We start from the raw sequence: 13,170 nt of genomic DNA on the forward strand, positions 1-13,170 counted from the left end.
CGGAACCGACTAAAGCCAACCATCATCTTTTATCTGAGGTTGGGTTCGTTCTATTGGTCTAGAACACATTAGGGTAGAGGTCTGCATTGGCTGAGGGGTGGTGGTGGAAGTGGGCGGGGCTTAGAGCAGCAGAGTGCAGTCGGTGAGAGACAGAGGGAAGATTTGTATGACTTTTATCAGTGTTTTAGTGGTGAATTCTGTAAATAGTTGTATTTAATAGTAATCATGCTGTTTTGGAGTGTTCTACTAGTGCAGTGTTTTTCAACCTCGGGGTCGGGACCAAGGTTATAATAGTTTTGTATTTTTCATTATAGTTTAGTTAATTTAGTTTTGACTTTTTTTTTTTCTCTAATTCAGTTAGTTTTAATTTGGTTTTAGAGCAGGTTTGCTAGTTTTTATTAGTTTTAGTGTTTTTCTAAATGCTTAGTTCAGTTTAGGTTCAGTTTTAGTTTTGTCACATCTTTTATCTTTCTCACTGACATATTCAAATAAATCCCAGACAGGACTCTGCTGCTTTCTCCCAACTTTAGTCTCCATGTTTCCAGGTAAAGTTAGGACGAGAAGATTACTAAACGACAAGTGATGAGAAGTGACGGACCATGAAGTGTCATATGGTGCCGCTAGCTAAAATTGCTTGCATGAAATAAATTGATTTCATATCAATCTGACGTTGACAAAGACGAAAACAAAAGGAACTTTATCCATAATTTTTATACATTTGAGTTATATTTGTAAGCACACAATGCAGTTTCATTTAGTTACCCTTTTTTCTTTTAATTATAGTTTTTATTTATTTCAGTTAACGAAAATGTTTTTTCAATTGTAGTTTTCGTGATTTCGTTAGTTTTCGTTAACGATAATAACCTTGGTCGGGACCCCACATTGGGTTGCCTGGAATTCCAATGGGGTCGCCTGAAATTTGTAGTAATTGATAAAAAAAAAACAAAAAAACGTACTGATAAAAATCTGTGTTGAGTTGACAGAGACAATCCCAATCCATATCAGACAAACTGTGGTTGTGAAACTGCAGCACTGTGGTTCTGTTTATCTGTCAAATGTTCATTGTGGTCAGTTTCAGATGCTGCAGCTCTTTCATAATTCATAGTTTCAGTTCTTGTTTGTTCAGTATTAATTGTCCTCCTTGTAAATCACAGCTGAACTGACTGTACATATCCTGACCAAGGAAAATCCAATTCTCCCTTTGTGCAGTAATCTACACCTGGATTTACTGCCTCTGTCCATAATAATATACATTATATAGACTTATGTCCTCTAAAATTAACCTGGATTTGAAACAGAGGGTAGAAAACTATTACAGGATCAAAAACTAATTCATTTTAGCCAAAAAAAAAAAAAAAGTGTGTTTTGAATGTCTGGAGTCGCCAGAAATGTGTGATGTTAAAATGGGGCCAGGAGAAAAAAAGGTTGGACACCACTGATCTAGTGTGTTTTGATGTATGTTTGTTGAATTTTGCTGTTTTTTTTCTGTATTTTTGTGGTTTGTATAGTTGATTGATAGTTGTATTGTATCTGTAAATCTTTTGTAAATGTGTGTATATTTGTATATGTGTGTAAATCTATAGTCAGATCTCTCCAGTACATACACAGATCCAGTGTGTATTTGAATCAGATGATGGATGTTTTTATCAGTGAAATAATCAGCTCTGTCTACAACTAGACACAAAGTGAACACAGACTATCAACAGGATCCAAATGACACCAAAGAACCACAAAGAAAAAATAAGAATAAAATAAGAAGAAGTACATGGACATACAATGATCTGTTCTAGACCAACTCATATGTATGAACATCTGGAACATAGTTGAAAGTTTATTTATATTATCTCATGAAGTTTCATTATGGACATTTACAGTTGTTTTTCATAATAAATATAAAAATTCAAGTCTTTTTTTTTTTTTTTTTTTTTTTTACTATAACACACTGAAAAAAAAAAAAATTTTCTGACACTTTTCTTCCATAAACCACATAAATAACTCTACCCCTGTGGGAGTCCTTATATTGTTAACTTGTACCTTTTGGTGTTTTTTTTTTGGTGTTTTTTTGCTGCAGAAAATGTGAGGTTTCGTTGGACTACACGTTACCCAGGAAGTCCAGTTTGTCGTCGGACAGTAATAAGACGTTCTGTATGTTGGGTCACTGCTCGCCGGCGTCTGAGGAGCTGCTGAAACAGAGCAGACGATGGAACATGGGAACAGTTCTGCTGTTTAACGGTACAAGGACGCAGGAAACTCACACATTCATGTTGACTGAAACCCAGATCAAATTGGTTTATGACCATGGAGTTGAGTCCATTAGATTAGATTCTATTGGATTAGATTCAATTTAATTTAATTTAAATTAATTTAATTTAATTTGAGTGAACATAACAATAGTAGTAATGAATAATAAAATAGAAATAATAGTTATAGTAGTCATAACAGAAATATGACAAATACCAATAGTAACAATGATTACAGTGATTGTAATGTTAACAGAAATTAAGTAATATAAGTAAATCAATATAATAATAATAATAATGAGCAATAAAAAAACTAAAGTAACAAAAACAAACATTGCACACATTAATCAATTAGATGTTGCAGACATGAACGAAAACAGCCACCATGGACAAAAAATTAACAAAACATTGTGTAAAATGAATACATTTCAACAAAATTATTAATAAAATGGACAAACATAAATAAAATATTTAATAAAATGGAGAAAAATTGTTAATAAAGTGGACAAACATGAATAAAATATTTAATAAAATAGATAAAAATCAACAAATCATTAATAATAAAATGGACAAACACGAATAAATTAATGAATAAAATGGAGAAAAATCAGCAAAATTATTAATAAAATGGACCGATATGAATAGAATAATTAATAAAATGGAGAAAAATCTACAAAAGTATTACTAAAATTGACAAACACGAATAAAATAATTAATAAAAATGACAAAAATCTAAAAAGTTATTAATAAAATGTACAAACATGAATAAAATAATTAATGAAATGCACAAAAATCAATAAAACTATTAATAAAATGGACAAACATGAATAAAGTAATGAATACAATGGAGAAAAATCAATAAAATCATTAATAAAATGCACTAACATGAATTAAAGAATTAATAAGATGGAGAAAAATCAACAAAATGATTAATAATATGGACAAACACGAATAAAATAATTAATAAAATGGAGAAAAATCAACAAAATTATTAATAAAATGGACAAACATGAATAAATTAATGAATAAAATGGACAAAAATCAACAAAAATAATGAAATGGAGAAAAATCAACAAAATTATTAATAATAAAATGGACAAACATGAATAAATTAATGAACAAAATGGACAAAAATCAACAAAATTATTAATAAAATGGACATGAATAAATTAATGAATAAAATGTACAAAAATGTACAAAATTGTTAATAAAATGGACAAACAATGAAATATTCAATAAAATGGAGAAAATTCAACAAAATTATTGATAAACTGGACAAACATGAATAAGTTAATCCATAAAATACCTTAAATTAAACTAAAGTCAGGTACAGCTGCAGGTTTTCCTGCTGCTCTGGTTGTGAATCTTCTTTAATTGGTTTTCGTGCTCGTCCGTTTCTTCTTTTTCTCCACTTTCTTCTGGACGTCGTCTGAATTCTCTTCTTGTTTCTTTCATTAACTCTGGGTGTTTTTTCTTCAAACTTTCGTCACGGGCAGATTCTCCTCAGAAAACACCAAATAAAACATCAAGGTTCCTCTGCAGCTCCTCATCACATCATATCATGGTTTCATGAGCTATTGATGGAATAATAATTCAATAAATGATGGAATTTCTGCTGCGTCGTCTGCATGTTTCACACTTCCATCCTTCAGCTTAAAAAACTCCACCACATTAAACCGCAGTTTTATTCATAGATAATGACATCAAATAAAGACCAAATAAAATAAAAACACAGCATCAACTGATTTAAATGCAATAAAACATTAAAGGAATAAAGTTTGTCTGTACAGTGACTTTTTAAAACCTTTTTAACACAAGGCAACAACTCATTAAGGAATAAACTCTAAAAAAATAACTGAAAAAATAACCAATAATTAAATTATAAAAATAACTTAATATGAGCAAAACCATCAGAAAAAACTTGCAATAAATGAGTAAAATAATTTAAAAAGCAGCAAAAAGTGAAAACAAATAAAAAATGAATAAAGACAAAGTGGATAAAGTTCAACCAAAAGTCATGAAAATAATAACAAATCAACAAAAATTAGCAACATTTTTAGCAAAAAAAAAAGAACAATAAATGATGAACAATAGATAATGAACAAAAATCTGAAATATAAAATTTTTTAAAAGTCACAAATTGAAAAATGTAAAGATTAATGTAAGAAGTGAAGAAAAAAGCAAAATAATAAAGAAATCAGCAAAAAAAAGGCAAAAAAAAACCATGAAATGAGCAGAATAATTTCAGAAAGCAGCAAAAAAAGAACCAAAATTAAGGGAAATAATTCTACAAATGAGCAAATAATGATCATAATAATGACCATGAAAATGAGCATAATAATGAACATAATGAAGACTGAATTAACAACGTAATAATGACATGACGACTTTAATAAGGACCGTAATAATGACCATATTAATGACCAATGATGATAGCCATAATAATAACCATAATAATGACCGTAATAATGATTGTAATAATGAATCTAATAGACTGTAATAACAACGTAATAATGACATAACGACCTTAATAAGGACTGTTATAATGACCGTATTAATGATCATAATAATAACCATAATAATGATTGTAATAACAATCATAACAAGTGGTTCCAGACACAACAAGCCCCGCCCCTCCCACATATTGTAGCTTATTTTGTCGTGGATCCAGCTGATGTCATCATGTCTATGTGTGTGCTGATGTCATATTAATTACCTCTATATATGTGACAAGTTTGAAGTAAATTGAAACAAAATTGATGTTTTTATACACATGTGAAATGTCGCCCATTATAAGGAAATAGGAGAGGAAATAAAAGATTCAGAAAATTCATAAAAATTTGAAGAAGTGAAGCATAAATTAGTAAAATAATAACAAAAATAAGCAAAAAAAGGGCAAAAATAAACAAGAAATGAGCAAAATAATTTCAAAAAGCAACAAGAAAAAGAACCAAAAATAAGGGAAATAATTCTACGAATGAGCCAATAATGACCGCAATGATGAATATAATAAGGACCATAACACTGACAGTAATAAGGACCATAACACTGACGGTAATAGTGGCGGTAATAAGGACCATAACACTGACGGTAATAATGGCGGTAATAAGGACCATAACACTGACGGTAATAATGATGGTAATAAGGACCATAACACTGACGGTAATAATGGCGGTAATAAGGACCATAACACTGACGGTAATAATGATGGTAATAAGGACCATAACACTGACGGTAATAAGGACCAAAACACTGACGGTAATAAGGACCATAACACTGATGGTAATAAGGACCAAAACACTGACGGTAATAATGATGGTAATAAGGACCATAACACTGACGGTAATAATGATGGTAATAAGGACCATAACACTGACGGTAATAAGGACCAAAACACTGACGGTAATAAGGACCATAACACTGACGGTAATAAGGACCAAAACACTGACGGTAATAATGATGGTAATAAGGACCATAACACTGACGGTAATAATGATGGTAATAAGGACCAAAACACTGACGGTAATAAGGACCAAAACACTGACGGTAATAAGGACCATAACACTGACGGTAATAAGGACCATAACACTGACAGTAATAAGGACCAAAACACTGACGGTAATAAGGACCATAACACTGACGGTAATAAGGACCAAAACACTGACGGTAATAAGGACCAAAACACTGACAGTAATAAGGACCAAAACACTGACAGTAATAAGGACCATAACACTGACGGTAATAATGATGGTAATAAGGACCAAAACACTGACGGTAATAAGGACCAAAACACTGACGGTAATAAGGACCATAACACTGACGGTAATAAGGACCATAACACTGACAGTAATAAGGACCAAAACACTGACGGTAATAAGGACCATAACACTGACGGTAATAAGGACCAAAACACTGACGGTAATAAGGACCAAAACACTGACAGTAATAAGGACCAAAACACTGACAGTAATAAGGACCATAACACTGACGGTACTAACGATGGCGTTGTGGTTCCAGGTTCTCGGATCGGTTCTGACGAGGCCTTCTACCTGTTCACCAGCGGACCGGACCTCACCTCCATCATGCCCTGTAAGTACGGAAAACCCAACAGGACCTTCTCCAAGTTCGTCACCCAGGAAGGACTCAAGTGTGAGCACGTCCGAGAACTGCTGACCAAAAGCAAAGACATCGACACAGCGGCACTCGTCGTAAGTCTCACATTTATTTATTTATTTGTTTGTTTGTTTATTTGTTTATTAGTTTATTTGGTTTGGACAGTGAATCTGAATAAACATCTGTGTTGAACATCAATGTAAATATGACAGATTGGAGCAAAAAATGATATAAAATAATAAATCTGCAATGAAATGGAAATTCTCCTGTTATTTTTGGTCTTTGGTTTTATTTTATGTCATTTTACATCCATTAAATCACTTCTTTTTGAATAATTTTTTATAACCTTAATTTGTTGTTGTTGTTTTTTTTAATATTCATTTTGTTCATTTTTACTCATTTCATTATTGTATTTGTTTTTATTCATTTTGTTGCTCGTTTTGTTCATATTTCTTATTTTGTAAATTTCCTTTTTTGTTTTTGTTCATTTAATTTATTATTTATTATTTTTTCTTTTCATTTGTTCATTGTATTTATTATAATTTTCTTCTTCATTTGTTCATTTTATTTATTTATTTATTCTTTCTGTTTCCTATTTTCTTACTTTTTCCTCAGTTTGGTTCCTTTTGTGGCTAATTTCGTTCATGTTCCATTAGGCCAGTGTGGACCCTTCGGCGGCTGGTTTTGGCCCGTGGACCGTTTGTTTGACCCGTGGACCGTTTGTTTGACCCCCATGTCCTCCCTCTGTTGTCCAGGAGAGCCTGGCGGTGGTCTACGCCCCCAGCAGCCCCCGCCTCTACACCATCTACGAGCCGGTGATCCGCCTGAAGGGCCAGGCCAAGACAGTGGTGACCCAGCGCCCGTTCAGCTCCAAGGAGGTCCACAGCGTCGCCATGGAGACTGGTGCTCTGCGCTCGCTGACCCCCACTGAGACCCGGGGTCTGCAGAGCGTCCTGCATAAGATCGGAGGGACCGGGACCTTCGTCTTCCTGTTCGCTCAGGTGGGATCATCCATGGAAAAAACCCATGAACCCACAGCAGAACGGAAACATGAGATTACATAAAAGAACCGAGAAATAAATGATAGGACACAAGTAGAACAGGATGGATTCATCCTCAGATGAAAAGAACGGATGAACAGATGTGCATGTTCTCAGTATTTACTCAGTCACATTCATCATTTTCATCTAGTTTTTTACCACTGTTGTGTCACAATCACATTTTAAGTGCTTTTTATTTTTGTATATTTGAGTTAAGAAATTGCACCAAGTCACTAAATGAGTCATTTGTATTAACTTAGTAATTAAACAAGTCAGAGCATAATATTCCAACAATAATAGAAACACTCTGATTCCAAACAGTTTTTCATGAAACATCTGTTGTCTTTGTGCTGCAGAAAATATAGAAACTATAGAAACTAAAAACTATAGAAACTATAAGAACTATAAAACTATAAAAACTACAAAAACTACAAAACTATAGAAAATATAAAAAGTATAGGAACTATAGAAACTATAAAAACCATAAAACTATAAAAACTGTAGAAACTATAGAATCTATATAAAACTATAGAAACTATAAAAACATGAGGTCGTCTCTGTTGGACCATGGCACAAACACCATGTTCAGATTTTGCTCTGGTTTCTCTGTGTGTCTGTATGTGGTGTGGTGATCCTCATGGTCCCGGTGTTCTTCCTGGTCTTTGTCGGTCCTGGTGGTCCTCCTGGTCCTGTTGGTCCTGGCGGTCCTCCTGGTCCTGGTGGTCCTCCTGGTCCGGGTCGGTCCGGTCCAGACGGTGGAGCTGTCTGACTGTGAGCAGACCCAGGCTCTGGCGCTGCAGGTTCTTCTGTCTCTGTGTAAATTCAACCAGCACCGCATCCACGAGATGGACTGTTACCATGGATACTCCATGATCCACCAGGTCCTCATCAAGTCCAAGTGCATCGTGGGATATCACATGTTGAAGGTGAGTGACTCCTGTGCGTCTTGGTTTTACTGTCTGTGAAGTTTTGACCCCACCCACCGCCGCTGTAGTCCCACCCTCTGCTGCCATAACCCCACCCTCCGGTGCCGTAGCCCCACCCTCTGGCGCTGTATGCCCCACCCTCCGCTGCTGTGTCTCATTTTTTTTGTCATTTTTGTCTTATTTTCGTCTCTGACCATGTTGTTTTTTCCTTTTCATATATTTTTCAAAATATTTTTTGTCTTGTGTTTCCAACATTTTTTTCCTTGTTTTTGTCTCCATTTTGTAGTTTACTGTTTACTTCCTTTTTTTCATATTTTTGTCCCATTCTCATCACATTTTTGTCTCCTGTTTGTCTCCTTTTTGCCTCCTCCATCTCATTTTGTCTCTTTTTGTCCGTTTTGTTTTGCTTTCATCTCCTTATCATGCTCTTTCTTTTGTCCTTGATTTTGCCTTGGTTTCCTCACATTTATTTCTGTTTTTGTCCTTTTTTTGTCTCCTTTTTGTTTCCTTTTTTGTTTTCCATCTTGATTTTCTCTCCTTTTATGTCTTGTTTAGGGATGCAAATTATCGATTAATTCATTAATCGTTAGTTGGTTGCCCTTATCAATCGATTAATGATTAATTGATAAGTGGCGATTTTCCTGAGAACCAGAATTTCTTTTTCAAGACAGTCTATAAGAATAAAAGCTAAATATTGATTATACACTTAATGAAAAAAGCATGTCATATTCCTTAATGATTGATTTATTGAACTGTTGGATACAGTCTGTCTCCTGTGGAATTCATCTGTTGATGTGGCGGTGTGTAATGGGGGGTGGCACGTGTGCATTTCGCCGGTGTGTGTGTCGGGGTTGCATGCGTTTCGGCGGTGGGGGGGGGGGGGGTAGTACTCGCATGCGCGCAGTATGACCGGGGGATGGATGCGTGCTTCTTGGTTGGTAACCGTGCACGTGCTTGCATCACTTTCCATCGTACTTCCAATACTATGGGGGTACAGTGCAGTCCGTGCCCCCACAGAAGTGAAAGTGAAACTTTTCACTGACTGTAGACTAGACCAACCTCCAGGGAAAACACTCTGATACCGACCCCGCATTTGAGCGTGTATTTATTTGGGGGTGCACCACCCCCACAAACAGACGGGCTGGTCTGTGTTTGGCCCCACCATGTCCATACGGACATTCTAACTCATCAATGCCATGATCTGGTTCACAGACCGGCTATCCCAGCCGCAGTGTCGCAACAAACCGGCAGCCTTCAGACAGGTGTGGACGGGCGGAAAAGGGCAATTGACCAACAATTAGTAATTTAATCGAGCAAATTCTTATCGACAATTAAGCGTTAGTCGATTAATTTATTACATCCCGAGTCTTTGTTTTTTTCCATATGTTTGTTCTATTTTCGTCGTGTCTCTGTTTTGTTTTTGTCATGTTTTTTCCCTGTTTATTTCCTTTTTTTTGTTTTGTTTATTTCCTGTTCACCCATCGCTCGTCTGTATCTTATCGATGTTTCTGTCATTACTGATATGAGTTCATGTCAGTTCTGCTCTGGGCTGTTAGTGTTGAAGTTCGTGTCTGATTTCCGTCTCCGTTCTGTCGTCTGTGGATCTGAAACCCAGAGGATGTAGATGTCTTTCAGTTCATCACCAGTGACGGACGTGGATCGATGCAGACGGAGCCGCTCTGGAACCAAACGTCCTGGGTTTTGACGGATAATTTGAACTAATCCCCATAAACTGGCCTCTGTATTGATCCCTGCCTGCGCTGGTGTTCTCCATCCCTTCTGCTCTGAATCCGTGTCTTTGCGTCTCCGTAGACTCTGTTGGACGGATGCTGCAGCCGACCCGTCCTGGTTCTGGGGGATGACGGTCAGTTCCGATTGGACACGGACTCGGTGGCGGTGGTTCAGGACATTAAACTGCTGTCGGACGTCCTGTTGGACTGGAAGATCTGGGCCAAGGCCGAGGTAAACGCCCCTGGAGGCGGGACTTATCAGAACGTACACAAAGGCTATGTTCAGATGCAGACAAATGTGGACCACATATGATTTTTGTGTCCATATGTGACCTGTATCCGATCTGTTAAAGACAGTTTGAACAAAACAAATCTGACCCAGACCACTTTCATATGTGGGACCACTTTCATATGTGGTCCTAAATCTGACCCAGACCACTTTCACATGTGGTCCTAAATCCGACCCAGACCACTTTCATATGTGGTCCTAAATCTAACCCAGACCACTTTCATATGTGGTCCTAAATCCGACCCAGACCACTTTCGTATGTGGTCCTAAATCCGACCCAGACCACTTTCATGTGGTCCTAACTCTGATACATATCTGATATTTTGCAGTGTGACTTCAGTCTGAACAGCCAGGTTGCATTTATTCGACCTTTATGTCATTGAAATGTGACAAACCTCACAATTCTGCATTCCACAGTGTGTGCCTACGTGGTCTCGTATTCCATCAGGACCTCTTTAGTGCATGTGGGTCACTTCAGGGTCACATTCAGTTCAGACTCAAAACTGACAAAAGTCGCATTTAATGTGGAATATGCACGAGCACTCAAAAAAATCGGATTTCACCCAAAAATCTGAACTGTGCATTAAGACCTGCGGTGAACGGAGCCTTAGAGAACAAGTCCAACATGGAGGTGTTTATTTGTCTCCAGTTAAAGGCAGATTTAACGACAACATCATGTAAAGTATGAAACAAAGCCACAAAACTGGACAAAAACACACCTTCAGTCTCTAATTTAGTGCATATTTTACTCATTTTAATTTGTTTTTTTTTTTTTTTCAGTTTCAGTTGAAAAAGTGAATTATTGGATAAAATAATGAACCCCTTTACATTCACGATAATACTTAAATCATTATCTGATTTCTGCATGTATCAATTTATTAATGATCATGTAAATAATTTAATCTGATCGGTTTTTATCAGATACAGTCTGTTTACATGACCATTAAAATCCAATTATTATAATCAGATAACTCTAAAAATCAGATCTGATGCGTTTACATGCACCTCAGAAACAGGATAATCCATAAACGCTTGTTTAGATGTTTAGTCCTTATTTGGATTTATTTCACAGTTTGTACATATGTAGTGACGATAGAATCAAACTTCCTGTTATTGTCTTCTATGTCACTTCTGTTTTCTGTGATTTCTTTTTCTGTTTTCTTTTTTCAAATAAAAAATGTATACATGCACAGATGTATGATGATGATAATAAATCAGATTAACACACCTGGGTTTGTCCCAGTCCTCCCATGTCTTCATGCATGTGTACAGGTTAATCTGAACATGTGAAAGAATGATTAAATTGATCAGTCACTAGACTGAAACAAAACAAAACCAAAGTTGAATAAAAAAAATAAAAAATGAACAAACCCCCAAAATACAGAGTAAAATCATGAAAAAATAACAATACTGAATCATATAATGAAGAAATGAACAAAACCAAACAAAAATTGAATAAAGTAATGAAAAAAATTACAAAAATTTAGTAAAACAATGAAGAAATAAGCAAAATTAAACAAGTTGAATAAAAAATTTAACAAAACCAAAGAGCAACTGACTAATGAAAAAATTAACAAAAAATCAGTAAAATAATAAAGAATTAAGAAATAAACAAAATCAAACAAGTTGAATAAAAAAAAGACTGAACTCGAACAAAAGTGGAATTTAATCATTTAAATTGAACAAAACCAAACAAACATTTAATGAAGTAATGAAAAAAATGAACTTAATCAAATGACATGAGTTGAAGACAATAACAGGAAGTTTGATTCTATGTCAGTACATATGTACAAACTCTGAAATAAATCTAATAATGGACTGAAACATCTAAACCAGGGTTTATGGATTGTCATATTTCTGAGGTGCATGTAAATGCATCAGTTCTTAGGTTTATATGGTGAATATAATCAGACTCATTCTAATAGGATTGTTATCTCTGTTCTTTTTCTTCTGTTGATATTAATCTTCTGTTTCGTTTGTTCGTTCATCTGTGTTGTGTTTGGGTCAGTGTGGCGTTTGGGAGACGCTGCTCGCCGCCTTGGAGATCCTCATCCGGGTTCATCATCCCCATCAGGTGTTTAACATCCGTCAGTTCCTGAAGGCGGAGGTGGTCCACCGCTTCCTGCTCACCTGTCAGGTCTTACAGGTAGGTCAGCGTCTCATCGACCCAGAGGACACAAGATCAGACGTCTGTCCACATCTGACCCAGTGTCTCCGTTTCAGGAACATCGAGACGAACATCTGACCGCCATCCCACAGGAAGTGTGTCTGTCGTTCGTTAAAATCATCCAGGAGGTCCTGGGATCTCCTCCGGATCTGGATCTGCTCAGACTCATCTATAACTTCCTGTTGGCCGTTCATCCGCCCACCAACACCTACGTCTGCCACACGCCCTCCAGCTTCTACTTCTCTCTGCACATCGGTGAGTAGCAAGGTTCTAATAGTTTTGGATTTTTCATTATAGTTTAGTTTTATTTAGTTTTGTTTAGTAATTTAGTTTTTTTCTCTAATTCAGTTAGTTTTAATTAGTTTTTAGAGCAGGTTTGCTAGTTTTTATTAGTTTTCGTTATTTTCTAAATGATTAGTTTTAGTATTAATTTTAGTTTTGTCGTCTCTTTTCTCTTCTTCTCTGTCGTCGTATTCAAATAAATCCCAGACAGGACTCTGCTGCTTTCTCCCAACTTTAGTCTCCATGTTTCCAGGTAGAGTGGGGACCAGAAGACGACTGGAAACCACAAGTGACGGACCGTTAAATATCATATGGTGCTGCTAGCTGAAATTGCTAGAGCGAAATAAATCGATTTCAGATCAATCTGACACTGACAAAGACTA

The 13,170-nt window shown here is 35.8% G+C and overlaps 1 protein-coding gene across 1 annotated transcript in view; it reads left to right on the plus strand.

Annotated features, from left to right (window-relative positions):
• lyst (lysosomal trafficking regulator) overlaps positions 1-13,170 on the plus strand; it is a 145,556-nt gene that overhangs the window by 91,743 nt on the left and 40,643 nt on the right. Inside the window, 7 exon segments of the mRNA XM_030155355.1 lie at positions 2,072-2,232; positions 6,258-6,448; positions 7,109-7,354; positions 8,146-8,319; positions 10,132-10,281; positions 12,347-12,484; positions 12,562-12,760. Of these exon segments, the coding sequence (XP_030011215.1) occupies positions 2,072-2,232; positions 6,258-6,448; positions 7,109-7,354; positions 8,146-8,319; positions 10,132-10,281; positions 12,347-12,484; positions 12,562-12,760 (1,259 nt within the window).

The sequence above is a fragment of the Sphaeramia orbicularis genome, chromosome 15 (genome assembly GCF_902148855.1).
Source record: "Sphaeramia orbicularis chromosome 15, fSphaOr1.1, whole genome shotgun sequence".
Lineage (NCBI taxonomy): Eukaryota > Metazoa > Chordata > Actinopteri > Kurtiformes > Apogonidae > Sphaeramia > Sphaeramia orbicularis.